At 39.7% G+C, this 17,285-nt stretch overlaps 1 protein-coding gene across 1 annotated transcript in view; it reads right to left on the bottom strand.

Annotated features, from left to right (window-relative positions):
- Nucleotides 1-17,285, bottom strand: part of LOC121920555 (neuronal acetylcholine receptor subunit alpha-7-like) — a 119,825-nt gene that overhangs the window by 22,724 nt on the left and 79,816 nt on the right. Inside the window, exon 8 of the mRNA XM_042447681.1 lies at nucleotides 17,051-17,137. Coding sequence (XP_042303615.1) covers nucleotides 17,051-17,137 — 87 coding nt within the window. The remainder of the gene's footprint in view (nucleotides 1-17,050; nucleotides 17,138-17,285) is intronic.

Genomic DNA, 17,285 nt, shown 5'->3' with positions numbered 1-17,285 from the left:
AATAGACTAGAAAGCTGGGCCAAAGCTAACAAAATGAAATTCAACACGGAGTAATGTAAGGTACTGCCCTTAGGGCGGAAAAATTAAATGCACAGATATAGGATGGGAGACACGTGGCTGAATGAAAGTACATGTGAAAGGGATCTAGGAGTCCAAGTAGACGATAAGTTGAACATGAGTCAACAGTGCGATGCGGCAGCTAAAAAGGCCAATGCAATTTTAGGCTGCATCAATAAAAGTATAGTGTCCAGATCAAGAGAAGTAATCGTGCCATTGTATTCTGCTCTGGTCAGGCCCCACCTGGAATATTGTGTCCAGTTCTGGGCACCACAATTCAAAAAGGACATTGAGAAACTGGAGCGTGTCCAAAGGAGGGTGACTAAAATGGTGAAGGGTCTGGAAACCATGCCCTATGAGGAACGACTCAGGAGCTGGGGATGTTTACCCGGAGAAGAGAACGTTAAGAGGTGATATGATAGCTCTGTTTAAATATTTGAAAGGATGTCATATTGTGGAGGGAGCAAGCTTGTTTTCTGCTGCTCCAGAGAACAGGACCCAGAGCAATGGATGCAAGCTCCAGGAAAAGAGATTCCACCTCAACATTAGCAGGAACTTGACAGTAAGGGCTGTTCGACAGTGGAACACACTTCCTCAGAGTGTAGTGGATTCTCCTTCCTTGGAGGTCTTTAAAGAGAGGCTGGATGGCCAGCTGTCGGGGATGCTTTGATTTAGATTTCCTGCATGGCAGGGGGTTGGACTGGATGGCCCTTGTGGTCTCTTCCATCCATATTCTATGAGATGCATATAACATAAGACTTAAGACAAACAATCAGATCAGTGAGAGAAAATACCTGCCTTCTTTTATGTTGTGTGAGAAATTGGTTTTATTTCCAGTCTGGGAAAAATAACAGAATCTCAGTGGAAGATAAATAAGAGAAGGACAATGCCTGTGCAGTTTTACTCAGGAGGTGAAAGAACTGAGGCTACTAGCTTTACACTATAAAAAAGGACAATCAGGAATAACCCTGTGAGTCAATGGATTAGATGGCACTAGATGATGTATCACTGTGACAGGGAAAAAATGACATCTAAACATACAGTGATCACTAGATAATGACATTCCTAGTGTACCTGACATGGAGTCCTAGATAAACTGATCTAGGAAAAACTGAGTGGGTATCAGGACAGAATAAAAGTGCTAAAATGCTACCAGCCCTAAGATTAGACTGCCTTTGGCCAGTTCTGCACCATAAAGAGAAGGCAACTATTTCACCTTTGACACCTGCTATTCCTGATAAGATAAAAATGGAAAATCAAGATTTGATATTTGAAATTTATACTTTTTTGGAACATTTTCAAACTGTGGATGCTTGAATCCATGTATAAAAAAATGCATGTATAAGAAGGGCCGACTGTATTGAACTTTAACTCTTATTAATAAAGAAACCAGCCACTGATGAAAAGCAAGATTGTAATCTGTCCTAGAAAAACTGACCCCATCTAGACTTCTTGGTGAACATAAACAGTTATGTTTACTGGAATTTTGTAAGTTCTTTGGCATTATTTTCCTTTGCTTCATCTTTTAGATCCTTTGGCTGCTAAACTTCCCCTCGACTTATGCGTGAGGTAGACTTATAGTTGAGTATATATGGTAATCCTTGGATGCCAGTGTTTTCAAAGAGGCCTGTTAGGGCTGTGTAATTCCATAAACAGATGAGAATGTATACCTAAATGGATTATAGGCTAAGTCGTATGGTTAAGAGGGCTATGGCTCTGATACAAGGGACAGAAGTTGTACATGTGAAAGACTCTATCAACCTCTGTATAATCCTTTGCAGACATTATGATAACCCATGGAAAGGACTTGATTATGGATAAAGACTATATTAAATCACCATTTAATAAGGGTCATGGAGTGTTAACATGTGTTAAGTTATTACCAAGCCTGTTAAAGAGCTGAATAGAGAGATAAAGCCTTTAAGAAATGTCCTGATGAAAGGATAACTTTTTGATGACCTTGAGATGTGATGTGCTGAATATGTGGTGCCTTACATAGAATGCAATGCAATGTTCTATAATGAATCTAAGTGCCCAGACATTGCAGAAATAGGAATATGCTTTTCAAATCAGAAACACTAACTCTAACACATGAGGAAACTATATTTGTTGTTGTTGTGTGGCTTCAGGTCATTTCTGACTTATGGTAACCCTAAAGTGAACCTATCACAGGGATTTCTTGGCATGCATTGTTCAGAGATGTCATTGTGCGATTGCTTCCTTTGAGGGTGACAAAGTGCAACTTGTCCAAGGTCACCTTCCTTAGCAGAGGATGCCATGGCCTGGACCGTGCCCTTGAAAAAGTTGTTTTGGGATTGAATTGGCTAGATTCTGAGGTGGTGCTTAATGGCTTATGCCACTTCAAATTGTGAGGATCACATTTTAATGCTCCCATATTGACTTTCCCCATCTTAGCTGATCACAGAAACCATTTCTTACAGAACTTATACACTTAGGACCTTATCACACTAGAGGAATCCCACTCAGAAATGAAATTTAAAGTAGATTTAAAGTAGGAAAAAACCCACAAATGTGGGAGGTTTTTCATAAGACGTTTCTGCAAAACATAAATAATCCAAAAATAAAGCGGACGTAAAGGGGACAAAAGTGACACCTTTTTACTTTTGGGTTCTGAATTTTTTTTCTACTTCTAAAATCCCATTTTTGAGTAGCTTTTATCTAGTGTAATAAGATCCTTAGAGAAGAAATTGTCAATGTTATAGCAAATATGATAAATACTTGAAAATCTTCAGGTTTGCAGCTGAATGGTATGCTTTTTTCCTTCTGTAAGGTCCAAAACACACTGCAGAAATAATCCAGTTTGAGACCGCTTTAACTGCCCTGGGTCAGTGCTAGGGAATCTTGGGAATTGTAGTTTGTTGTGGCACCACAGTTGTCTCTGACAGTGAAGGCGAAATGTCTCACAAAACTACAGTTCCCAGAATTCCCTAGTACTGTAGTTAAAGCAGCCTCAAACTGGATTTTTTCTGAAGTGTGTTTTGGACCTTAGAGTCCAGACCCCTCTCTTCATCATTAAGTGATGCCCATATTATTCTGATACCCAAACCTGGTAGGATTCATGCTTGCTGTGCTAACTACTGCCCTATATCCTTATTTAATGTTAATATCAAAATATTGATAGCTATTTTATCTAATACACTACAAAATCTAAATTCTTACCAAGTGGGATTTATCAAAAGCAGGAAGGGAGCTGATAATATTCAATTGGTTTTAGGCTTGATTGTTTTAAACCTGGATAGAACTGATTAGCCAACCATTATTTCCTTTGAATGCTGAGAACACTTTTGATAAAATTTACTGCCTATTTATTTTCACAGTATTTGCTAATTTTGGGTTTCTTAAAATATTTTTGAAATGGACAAAAATTTTGTATTTGGCACCAAGGGCACAGATTATGACTATTTTTTCCCCTCAGCCTTTATTACATTGAAATAAGGATGTCCGTTGTCTCCTTTATTATACAATTTGTGCTTGGAAAATGTAGCTTATTGCATTAGACAAAATTCTAGGATCAATGGATTTGAACATGTTGGTTTAGAATTTAAAAATGATCTTTTTGCAAATGATCTTTTGTGGTTCATTTCAAAGTCCCAGCAGCTGATCCCTGTTTTGATGAAGTTGATTAATAATTTTGGTAAAATATCAGTGTATTCAATTAACTGGTCCAAGTCAGAAATACTAACAAATGGAGACAAGACAGGCTTTAGCATATTTAAAGCATGACAGTTTAGATACTGTCCAAATTCTACTACTTATTTGGGTACAATTATCCCTAGAGACTTACCTCAGATTATTATTCTTAATATAAATAACATGACAAAAGATACTGCACAAAATTTAGAGAGATAGAAGGTTTAAAGATGAGTCTGTGGGGTAAGGTAAACATAATTTTTGTTATTCGTGGAATTTCTCTACATATATTTTGCAAATACATATCCCATTCTTGAAAAGATGCAGGAGGAGCCTGGAGAAACCCGGTTTGCATATGGGCTATGTACTCCCTGGTGATGGGGAAATACAATAAAACCCACCCTCTTAAAGTTACATCCTGCGTCTATCATGGAAGCAAAGCCAATGCAATAAACTCCTACGTCTTACACAGCAGAAACTGCTCTTTGGGGTATATTGGTCACTACATCTATTCAACAAAAGCCTTTCTAAATCAGCAAATTGTTGGAGATGTAATACTGCTAATGCTTCTTTAATGCATATGTTTTGGAGTTCTTCCATAGTAGCTACATTTTGGGAGGAAATAATCACATTAGTAAATTTGGTTTTGGAAAGTTCCTTGATATTCAGGGATGTGCATGTTCTTTACTTGTTTCTTGGAAATTAACAAATGGCAAATGGAAGTGGATTTTCCATGCCCTTTGACTGTTTAAAGATTAATATTTCATTACTGGAAATATATATATTTTCCCCACCTGTGATCCAATGGATAGAATGCATGCAACATCTGGAAGAATTATGTACAGAGGAAATGTTCAAATGGACTTATATTTGAACACGTGGCCAGCTTTTATAGAAACTTGCAACAAATGTTATTTTCTCCTCTTTTGTGTTCTTATTTTCCTGCTCTTTTATTAACTTTACCATGTTGTTTTTGGTGATTTTTATGCTTTGGTGTTTTTTTTAAAACATTGTTTTTGTATTTACTGTTTGGATATATTTTATATTGTGACGGCTTTTAGCTTTTAACAATAAATTTCTATTCTATTCTATTTTCCTGCTTTTGTTTTACTTAAACATTATTGTAAATAAGAAAAGAAAAGGGGGGAAAATATTTTAACGCTCCCAACAATCACTACCACCCGGAAATAGTGGTGTCTGGGTAAAACCTATTTCCTTCATATGCTACTGCTACTATGATTTTTTTAACATGACAAAGTGGTTTAAAAGGTTATGGTCTCCCTTGTCTGACACACTCCCTCCTATCAACCTCAGCCCAGCTCATTCTTCTGCATGTGTAGACCAATGTTTCAAAAGTAATTGATACCCTGTTGGGACACATCTGCAATGAGGAGGTCTTATTATTTGGCACAATGAGAGGCATATGGTTTGGTGTTGAAATCTTGCCACGACAGGGGAAAGAATGCCAGCCAAATTACCTTTGGGATGTCCTCCAAATGCATTATTCTGTGAAAAGAGTTCAGCAGTTTGAGTGAATATCTGGCAATTACAGCCCTAAATGGAAAGTAAATTCTGTTTCTCTGTGCACTCTTTGAAAGTTAAATGGTTTGGTAGATAGACTGCACATTGCAAATGCTCAGAAAGCAAATGCCAGCACACACAGAGGCATAAATGCAATTGTTATTCCCATGTAAAGTACAATCAACAAGAACTTAGTAAATCAACACTTACATAAATTCCACTGATTTGTTGGGTCTACTCTAGTTGAGAGAGCCAGTGTGGTGTAGAAGTTTGAGTATTAGACTATGACTCTGGAGACCAGGATTTGATTTCCAGTTCAGTCAAGAAACCCATTGGGTGACCCTGGGCACATTGAATGCTCTCAGCCTCAGGGAATGGCCATGGCAAACCCTCTCTGAACAAATCTTGTCAAGAAAACCCCGTGATAGATGCCTTAGAGGTGCCATAAGTTGGAAATGACTTGAAGGCATACAGCAACTCCTCTAGTCAAGGATTAGAAACTGCATTTAGGTCAGTGGCTTCTTCCACAACTGGTGTCTATGTGAAAAGGCAAGTCTTAAGCATGACCCTCCAGACTATGGATCTGAGTAAACTACTAAATGGTTGTTATTACAGTATTAGCTGTTATTTTTAAATATTAATTTGCAAAGACTATAGTTTAGAGGCAGAATTTGCAAACAGAAAATCCCAATTGAAATCCCCAGCATTATTGCTGGGATGGCTTTAAAAAGACACCTAGTGAGGTTCCTGAAACCCCAGTCAGTGTTGACAGTACTGGCCCAGTGGCCTCAGTAGAAGGCAGCTTCCTCCTGCAGTTTCAGAAACAGTTTCAGTCTAAATCAAATATATGTTTTTCTGTGCATCGTGTAACGTACAACTTTGCTTTAGATAGAATTCTTGCAAGAATGTTCACTTAATACATTTTTGTATGCTGTTTCTTCCTTAACACACAAATGTTGGCATGTGTTAGTGAGTGAAAAAATGTGAAGCAAAATTCAGAACAGTGTGTGTTTCAAAGTATAACTGCATCTCCATTTGCAGTTTTCATTTAAAAACTAAGAGCTAAGTACATCCGCACTGAAATGTGAACTGAATGTTTCTTTCTTCCATCAGGATCTCATAAACTAGCTTGAAGTGAGTTTGGCTTTTGTAGCAGCATCATATGTGGAACCTGGAACTTCTGCATAGGTAGAAAGAGAGGGCATACATGGTCACCCTGATTTCTAGCCACTACCGTTGGTGGTGGCTGGGGTCCCCAATGTCAGTGGAAAGATGGATCCATTCTGGGTTCTAATACAAATTTTAAAGGAGCTATCAAGGATGGTGAAGATATTTCAGAGATAGGGCTCAGCACCTTGAATTTGTTGTTACTGTTGCATGCCCTCAAGTTGTTTCCCACTTATGATGACGCTAAGGCAAAACTATCATTTCTTGGCAAAATATGTTCAAAAGAGGTTTCACATTGCTTTCCTCTGGGGCTGAGAGTATGTGACTTGCCCAGGTCTCCCAATGGGTTTCTATGGCCAAGCAGGGATTTGAACCCTATTCTCCAGAGTCCTAGTCCAACACTCAAACCATTACACCACACTGGCTCCCAACACCTTGGACAACTCTTTTAAATTCAGGCTAAAAGCCAGAGGAAATCCTGCACATTGACATGGGAGCTAGGAGCCGCCACTGAGAACCATCACAGATTGCCAAAGGGATGCTGACATACAAATCACCCTAGCATTCTATTTATTGGATGGACTGCAAACAGATGGTAGAAAGAAGCAAACATACGGTTTAAAAAGAAAATATTACGCCAAAATAAACCTGGGCTCAGTTCTTTTGCCTTCCTGGCTCCATTCTAACTGAATTGGCAAAACCTGAGTTTGGGTTGCACCACTTCAGACTGCTGGAAGGTGTCATGACTGAATACTCATCTACACAAAACCAAAGCAAAATATAGCTTTTAAAAAATCTTCTACAAAGGAAATTAGGTGTCAAGGAGAAGGGTTCTTGCCTAGCCTGTGGACTGAAATAAAACGACACAAAAATTCAATGGACTAACAGAAAAGGAGAGATTTGCCCAACTTAACACCTCTCCCACTGAAACAGAGTCAAAACAATAAAGCAAAAGGGAAATTTATAGGGAGAGAGACATTAGTGGTGGCAGCGGCTGCAGCAGAACAATGATAGTGAGTTGAAGACAGCAAAAGCAGGGGACATATCATGCTTTTCCTGCCTCTAGCCAGTACCACTCAAAGCACATATTTTCTCTTGTAAACACTATACATATGACTCTAGAAGTCAGCCAAGGCACAGGTCTCTTAATTCCCTCAAGTAGTTTTTGTACTCGTGGAGGGTCACACTGCAAGAAATTATACAAAATGGTTATTGTGGGACAGATATTTTTTGTGTTCTCAGTCACTTTATGATGATCATGGGAGACACTAAGGAAACATGCATATGCATGTGATAAGCCTTATATATATATTCCCTGTTTTGGCTTAGAAATGTTTCAAGTGTAGCACTCAGAAAAGTAATAAACAGCCCAAGGGGCTACTGGGTGCTTTGTGTAGAGGAAATAGCACATGGGGGTGGGGGAACATACTCCTAGCACCATCATCCTAAATGTATTCACCACTATCACCCCATGGCAACCATGAAACTTTAGCAAGAGAAGAAGAAACTGGAAGTCTGAGGATGAGTTGTTTGATATCACTTGTAATTTCATCCTTAAATGCAGGTCAAAAAGAAGAAAGGCTCCAGAGGAGTAGCAATGTTAGTCCATTACCGCAAAACCTGCAGAGTCTTGTGGAATTGTGAAGTCGATGGCTTTCATGGCTGTCATCCATGGTTTTTTGTGGGTTTTTTGGGTTATGTGGCCATGTTCTAGAAGGGTTTCTTCCTGATGTTTCGCCAGCATCTGTGGTTGGCATCTTGAGAAGATGCCAGCCACAGATGCTGCCGAAACGTCAGGAAGAAACTCTTCTAGAACATGGCCACATAGCCCAAAAAATCCACAAAAAATCTTGTGAAATTAATAGATTTATTGTAACACAATAAAGCCAGTAGATCTCAATGTGCCATAACATTCTTTTGCTGTTTTAATCAATACAAACGGTATCACTACCACACTCCACCTTAAGACAAACAGGAACAGAGCTCAGCTAAAATTTATTTCTTTTGGTTCTGACATTTGGGGCAGTGCCACAGAACATTTCTCTTTTGTGATGATGATTAATGGCAAACATTTACCACTCATGCATATTTCTGTTCCTTATTCTTATTCTCAACTGATTTCACTTGCCCTTGCAGCTTACATTTATTATAAAATATTATGACGTCACCCTCTTCACTAGCTGATTTCTGAATTTCTGGGATCACCCTCATGAGCCAGGAAAGAGAAAGAAGCAGAGGCCAAGTTAGAAATGTTCCCAAACAAAGAGTGGTCAGCAGAAAAAGTAGCTCTTTGTAGGATGTTAGAAAGGTGAAAATTGACACAAAAGGATTTTCAGGAAACATTTATATCTCACTGACATATTTATTTGGGCCCCAAATTCAGATCCAAGAAATATTTGGCAGAGTTTACAGAGAGATGGGACCAGTACTTTTGGCTCCTTAGCTGGCCAAATGGTGCTGGCCAGAGTCATCCAATGTCTCTCTTTCTCTATCTTTGTGTTGTCTTTATGCAAAATAATTCCACCAATCTTTATAGGACACAGCCTACAGAGGAGTGACTATTTGTGGAAAATACTAAAAGTGCTACACCACTGGTTAGCTCCACTTTGCAATGAACTTCCTGAATAAGTCAATCTCAAGCAACTGTGGGGGTTGCCATAGACAGATGTTCTCATTGGCTCCACTGCCTACAACATGGAAACAAAACATCTCTTATGAAGTCTCATTCTCACCTTGGTCTTGCTGCATGAAGACATACTGGTTTTGGAGCTTTTATTACCATACCTTTCTTCAATAGTGCAATGAGAGGTTTTTGTGCCACTGGTGGTCCCCGTGTGCTCTTTTCCTCATTTCCCCCTTAACCCCACCTTCCTGTCCTATGTCCTACCCAGCATTCCCTCCTCTTTTAAAAGGTTAATTAGTATTTGTAATGTAATTGCAGAGTTACAGGAATGTGATTTGGTAAGGAGGAGGATGACAGAAAGTGAAAAAGAGTGGAGAGAAAACAGGCTCCTTGGGAACAGTGAGAGGGAGGAGGAGAGGAGAAAAGAAGAGACTGACACCAGTGCAAAGTTTCTCTATATTGGGACTGCTGTGAACTATCACTGTCATTTCTGCAAAGTAATTGGGTGGCAGCACAATTGGTTGCTTATTATCAGGTTTTCCCTTCAGTGAAAAGATGCTCTCTAACAATGCTTCAAAGGCACAGCAGCAGTGGATCAGAGGCAATGTTGTGTGATAGGTGCTGCCAAAGACGCTATTCACTTGATAAAATTGTGGTTTAAGGCCCACAGGTGATACGGTCAATTATCCAGTGGTTCCTAGAGAATGATAGACTAGACCCAAAGACCTCATGGAAGAATTTTCTATATATTTTATGGCCCTTACACATTAATATGAGAGCCAGTGTGGCACAGTGGTTTGAATGTTGGACTGTGACTCTGGAGATCAGGATCCTTGCTTGGCCATGGAAATCAGCTGAACAAGTCACATACTTGCAGCCCTCGAAAACCCCGTGACAGATTTACCTTAGGGTCATCAAAAGTCGGAAATAACTTGAAGGCACATAACAACAAACAATATACTTTCATGCACCCTTGTTGGGGGATGGCACATTTGTACCATACTTGGAATGGGAAGAAACTCTCTAAGGCACAAACTGTGAATTGAACTGTATGTTCATAAGCTGACATTGTACAAAAACAGGCTGCCAGTTCTCTCTCTTCCACACACATAATGAAAGTGACCCTGGAAAGCTGCCCTGGAATTTTCTTCCACTGAGGGTAAGGAATGTAGAAAAATATTACAGAAATTAGGTATTCAGAAAGCAAACCTCTGGCAGGCTGCCTCCACTGTTGCGTAAACTGAGTCCAAGGGTTACTGCAAGGGCTATGCTCCATTGTCAGCCACTGAGAGGAGCAGAGTTCCTCTCATTTGATCACAGATGGCTGGGGTTGGCTCTGGCCAAGCCATTGTCATTGAAACACTATTCTGGAATCAAATATGACCGTTAATGAAGGGGCTTTTAAATATACATGCAGCCAGCCCTGTGGTTTTTTTCCTTGTGCAGATTGCACTTGAAACTGCAGTAGCTGTAGCAGCCATAGTTTTAGCCAATGCCCTTTCTCTTGGTGTATCTGTTAATGGCGTTGTATGCCTTCAAGTCATTTCTGACTTATGACAGCCCTAAGGCAAACCCACCGTGAGGCTTTCTTGACAGGGTTTGTTCCATTGCCTTTCTCTGAGGCTGAAACGGCGCAATGTGCCCAAGGTCACCCAGTGGGTTTCCATGGCTGAGCAGGAATTCAAACCCTGGTCTCCCAGTGTCCTAGTCCAACGCTCAAACTACTACACCAGGCAGGCTCTATGCATATCTGTTAGAAGTTCCTTTTTCCTTCTAAAAAAAGGAGGTTTCACATGATGTGAGCTTTTTTAAGAGACAGATCTGTAGAGTTTCAAGCTCACTCTTGATCGCTTCGGTGCATGCTGGTGAAGTTCAAAGGATTTACCTCAAAAATAATTTGGTATGCTTTCCCTTGTACTCCCTCCATCCAATTGGGTTCAATTTTCTCCACAGTATGCCATATTCATTTAATTATTGAAAACTTTTAATGCTGCTATTTTTGAGCTAAAGGAGACTATCACAAAAGAAGCATTTAAAAAATAACAAACACCCTCAACATTTAGGCTTAAAGCAACCAACTCACAACAGCAAACTGTTTTAATAAAGCTACCCAGCACAGTAGATCCTGGTAACCAAAATGCCACTGGGAATGTTCTGCCACCCTTCCCAGAAAAAGACAATGAAGCAGAAAAGTTTCCACAACAGCAGCAAGGAATCCTCGCTTGTGCTGATTATGTCCTTTCCAAGTCAGCAAAGATATCCCAAACAGGGCGAGAATTGGCAAGGGAGCTTGTGCTGATGATATTGATGTTATTTGGGTCTGAGGCCTCAAAGGACTTTAAACTTAAGCAGTGTATTGGCTTTTAGTTGCTCCAAAAAGCAGTCTCTATATTAGGAGGAGAAAGGCACTCACCACTCAGAATACTCTTTCCTCTCTCACATAACTTGCAGCAAACATTCATATTTTTACGCGTATATTGAAGACACGTTTATTTATGCAACCCTTCCTGGTGTTGTTTATCCAGCCATGCTTTTTATTCCTGGGGATATGTAAATACAGTATATATTCATTTTATATGTTTCCATATTTAAATTTTATGACATAAATATATGCTTTTTAATGTGTTTTTGTTTTAATATATTTATAAACTTGTTTTATATGCTCATATATGCTTGTATATTTATGCTTTAATGGCTTGAATCAAGTGGTTTGAAATCTACAGATGTCAGTGGACTACAAATACTCAGAGAGAAATGGCCAACTATATTTTAAATCAATCTGGCTAGCAAAAAACAAAAGTTAAAAAAACAGCACATTGGCCCATAGTGCATCAATATTTCTTTCACAAGTGTGCAGTTAACAACAAAAAAAGAGCCCTATTACAATGTTTGATCTGCAGTAGAGAAGGCATAAGAACATAAGGAAGGTCATGCTGGATCAGATCAAAAGCTCATCTGGTCCAGCATTCTGTTCACTCAGTGCCCAACTGGTTGCTTAAGGGAATCCTATAAGCAGGACTTGAGCTGAACAGCACCCTCCCTTTTACATTCCCTAGCACACAATATAAATATAGATGCATCTCCTTCCCAGTGGCTTCTTCACATTCTTGCTGCTTAGCAATTCCCACACCTGTCTGACCAACTCACATCTAGCTTATTATAGGTTTCACAATTGCCAGAAGTAGAATACATGCAGAAGAAGAACCTGTACTCTTCACATAAAGAAACGTTGCCAGCTTCAGCTCATAACTAACCAGTAGACTGCCCAGATTCCTGCTAGGTGGTGACAATTGTGTAACTAGAGTTATATACCCAGGACCATTATGTATTCATGGTCTCTACAAAATCCCTAGTTTAGGGGATACATAGCAAATGTAAAAGTCTCCCGATCCTCACTTTCCAGGCAGCAGCCACTTTAGTCAATGGAGGTCTATTCTTTTGTTGATTGGAAAGCAGCTGGATGACAGTCCAACTTCACCTTCTTGTATGACCAAATCTCTGGCACGAAGGGGAATTGAGATGGGGCCCCGCTTCTGCCCGTTACACTAGAGGTGGGGTGGGAATGTCATTTAGCTATGTCCTGATCAACAGAAGAATGGACAGCACTAACTGCTGTAGATACTGCCTGGTAAGTGGGCACTGGAAGGATCGGGATGGGATTCATAACTCTCCAACAGGATTCCAGCCACTGCTTTACTTTTCCCCATGGACCTACATGAAACTGATGTTCACCAAGTCAGATTGATGATCCACCTTGCTAGTCCTGGCTAGTCTTACCAGTAACAACTTTGAGGTCCTCAGGCACAGATCTTTCCTTGCACTAATCTCTAAGTTGTACGAACTATGAGACAGGCAACTTCAGAGGGCCTAGGAGGGAAATTTACCAGCCATATTCCTTCCCCACCACTGCCACCAAAATTAGAAATGGTTGGAAGCCCACTTCCAGTTTCAGAATCGCTTATTTTTCACCGATCTTTTAACAAAACAAATGGCTTAGGGGTTGTGCACAATGGCCAATAAAAGAGTCATACTTCTTGGAGCACAATTCTCCCAATTTCAACCAAAAGCATTTTAGGCAAGATGGCATGACCATGAAACAGGAGTATCACATGCAGCCCAATAGTCACATTTCTTCACTCTAACTAAGGTAAACTAGTGTGTCAGTAATTAAATCTGGAGGCTTTCAAATGCTTTACCATGGCCCTATATGACCTCTTCCACAGGTTTTAGATAATTTACATATATAAAAAAGGCCAAGGAGTATAAGGAAACATCATATTGCCATGCCACCCTGAACAATGCCAGTCTCATCTGATACTGAAAACCAAGCAGGGTCAGGCCTGGTTAATACCTGGATGGGAGACCATCAAAGATAGTCTGAGGGATCTCTAGGTAGGGGTAGGAAATAATCTTACCTGAAACTCTGCAGAGCAGCTGCTACTATTCAGAGTTGACCTCTCTGAGCTAAATAGACCATTGTTTCCTGCATTCTTATGTTTATCTCCCTGAGAGAGCAGCTGAGCCTATCTTAAATGACTTTTAAGATAGGCAAATGCTTTCATCCCACAGGACTCTATAGGAAACACTCTGCTGGATCTTTCCCCTCATATCTCCATCCTGGAGTCCATTTTGTGATCATGCTACAGAGAAATGTTGCTGTTTGAGATTCTCTCACCCCCATCATGGAAAGCCTGTTACAGGTGTAACAGAGGAGGCAGGATTATTTCCCAGCCCTACCAAGAGATCCCTCAGAGTATCTTTGAGCTCTCTGCCTGCCTGTTTCCTGTGGAGAGTGTCCTAGGTGTAGTCTTTTTATCCTGCTGTGGCATTTGAGCAAAGAAAATGAAATCTTGCAAGCAGACAAAAGGAACAACATGCCTTTGACCTAGATGGATGCTTTACAAAATGCATTTCAAAGCATTTGACATGCTCTAATTATTTAGGTTTTACATGAAAATATTGCAAAAGTGTTAATGAGGATTTTTAGATATACTTTGTCTAGAGAATCTCAAACTCTGGGTTGTAGAGCCCCCCCCCCTTTTTTTTTTAAGGATGCTTTATATGTGACTAATCTAAATTTGTGGAACACTTGATTAGAAGCTGGTTGCCTTATAGTAAACATATAAATCTTTTCAGTATTGTCTTACTGAATTAATTTTGATAAAGACTTGTTCATCACAAATTCCCTGAGTTCTTCCATACAACCTACTTTTTAAAAAGCATCTTTCTTTGAAATCCCCACGTGCTTTTCTCCTTTTTCTTGGATGGTTAGTTTTGAATAAATCCTACAGGGCTATTGCAATTACAGTACTTCGCCTTCCCACTTCTCTGTTTTATTTGTTTCATCGGTTCTGTGAAAAACAATCCCAATGGATTTTGAATTGTTTTAGGAATAAAGAAAAGCTTCAAAACCAAAAGTGAAAATACTTTGGAAATTTTTACAGGTATAGGATTAGAATTGTTTTCTTTATCTTTCTGTCTGAGAGAGCTGTAGTAGAAGGTTTAATAGAGGGGGATTGTTTTCAGGCATATAGCTATACCATGATGGTAAAACAGCCATATGCCACCAGCGCTAACTTATCAAACAGCCTCTGAAGCCCCCCACCTTCCCTTCTTCATGGGAAGTGAGCAGGGCTACAGAAGCATCTGGCTACATCCCTGTAGCCAGACACAAAAGGATTATAGCAGCACTGAATCCCCCCAGAGGATGACACATGTGGCCCATTTCATACCCAGCTATGTGTAGATGATTCAGCAATCCTGTCTGCTTCTCACAAAGCAGAAAATAGCCCTGAGAGGAGCTTTAGAGACGGTTCAATAACTGGGGGGGGGGGGACTATAGCGATATAGCCAAATATTTCTCAGATGCCAGTTGCTCTCTACCAGACACTAAATGAGTATGGTTTGGGGGCTACAGTGGTGGAAAGATGAGTCCTGGAGGCGATGAGAGGCGAAACGTATTGTAGACAAAGTTCCTTTATGGAACTTTGCAATATGTCTCTTGATGGAGGATCACAGCCACTAAGGAACTTTTCCAAAATCCTCTCCAGTTGCATCAGCCCATGGTGTCATACAGCGCTGAGTTACAAAACTACTGTGTGTAAGGAAATGAGGAATTAACTGTTGGGAACATTGGGAGACTTATGATTATCTCAGGAGTATGTGAGTGGGATTTGTTTTTAAAATACTGTTATTACTTTAAGGACGAGAAAGATTAAGCTCAGACCTTTTCTAAGATTAAAAAATTAAAAGTAATAACTGGTCTATGTAATAAAAAAGTTATCATTGAAAACTTATTAATGGCAGCAAAAGTTGTTGCAAAACACAGGAAATTTCATGGGCTGTTATTAAACACTGTAGAATGGTTTAGGAAAACATTTTCAGCGGGCGCAAAAGGCACGTTATCTGCACCTTTTAAATAGAAATGTAATAAACTTTGCAGAGATGAGTCCTTTTAAAATACATATACATAACAGTCCAAGCCGTTGTATTCTTCATTACCATGTATGGATGTGAGAGGTGGACAATGAAGAAAGCTGATGGGCAGAAAATTAATTCATTTGAGATGTGGTGCTGGAAAAGAGTGCTGAGGAAACTGTGGACAGCCAAAAAGACAAACAATTGGATCAAATCAACCCTGAAATCTCTCTGGAAACCAAGACGACTAAACTGAGGATGCCATACTTCGGCAACATCATGAAAAGGCATGACTCATTAGAAATGACAATGATGTTGGGGAAGGTGGAGGGCAGTAGAAAGAGAGAAAGATCACATGCCAGATGGATAGAGTCAATTAGGGAGACAATGGACCTGAACAGAGAGATAGAGGATAGGGGGACTTAGAGATCTCTCAATCATTGGGTCACCATGAGCTGAGGTCGACTCAAAGGCAGCTAACAACAAACATAACAGAATAATTACTAAACATTCTCAGTTAATGGATCATCTGTTCTCTCTTTAGTAATGTACAGTGATGATGATAGCACAGCCAAGCAATCTGTGTAGTGAGCCCCAACAGTGAAAGCTTCATCTGAATAAACTGCACCAAGTCATGTGGAGCACTATCACTCATATGTGAGTAATGCTTCTTCCCATTCATTGCTCTCCAGAAGTCATGAAAACTGTAACTACATTTCTGGCAACTGTGGCATCACAAGTCACTAGAAAATTCATCACTGTCAGCATCATATGAAGGCTGCTGTCAAACTCAGAGGATACATAGATGCCTGAGAGGAATGATAGATTACACCACTCTCCCTGATAGTTAAAAACAGTCTGGCCTTTGGACTCTGTGAGCTCTGGTTCCATCATGCTACAAGTTTTCCTTTGGCCTAATATTCTCACGTGGTCCTAATTTTTATTAATCTCTAACCAGGGGTGACCAATGGATCTGTTATTATGGGGGCTGCAATTCCACTGATGATTTTACAGAAGTTATTCCCACAGCTGCTCCAGATTTTGTGGGAGCTATCCATGCACTTGACCGTATTCCTGACAAACTTTAGGAACAAGGAAAACTCAGGTGCAATAACAATTTGGTGTGGGAGGAGGTCCTGTAACACAAAGTAGATTTACCCACCATCTTGTAAAACTAAGTATCCACCATCACCATCATGTTTTGCTTTCTATTGCTCATCTATAATTGTGTCACTCATTTTATAGCCCACTGATCCCCTGGAATATCCATCTTCTTTCCCACTTCCCATTTCCAGTTTCTCTCAGTTTCTTACAGCAATTATTTTCCTTCACAAACACAAAGGAGACTTGTTATTTACAGGCTAGTTCCAAGAAAAGACTTGAGGTTTAGGTTGCAATATGAAGAAAACTATTTTTTAAAAGAAAAATTCTTCCCTCTACCCACCATCACTCCTGCTTATGAACGTGATCTAAACAAAGTTATGCATTTTTAACTCTGATTCATTTCAACAGATTAGTCTTACATATACTTAACCTGAGTCTAATGAAATCAAGGACACTTAAAAGTGCTACATTTTGCCAGATTGTGAGAAAATGGTGCCTCCATCAACATACCTATTAAGGGAACAGAATCCGAAGTGGCAGGCATTATCTCTGCTACAAGCAACATGAAAACCGTCAGGGAGAGGAGGACCGTAATGCCTGCAAAAGAATTGAGAAGGTGACAAAAGGTGAGGCAGGTAATGAATTCTTGAATGCTTTCCATTTTAAATATCATGAATGATGACTATTCCATTTATTAGGTATGCAATTAAATGTTACATACTCATTTTCAGGGTTCATTTTAGAA

This window comes from Sceloporus undulatus, chromosome 2, assembly GCF_019175285.1.
Source record: "Sceloporus undulatus isolate JIND9_A2432 ecotype Alabama chromosome 2, SceUnd_v1.1, whole genome shotgun sequence".
Lineage (NCBI taxonomy): Eukaryota > Metazoa > Chordata > Lepidosauria > Squamata > Phrynosomatidae > Sceloporus > Sceloporus undulatus.
This window is presented reverse-complemented; position numbering and strand designations above follow the sequence as displayed.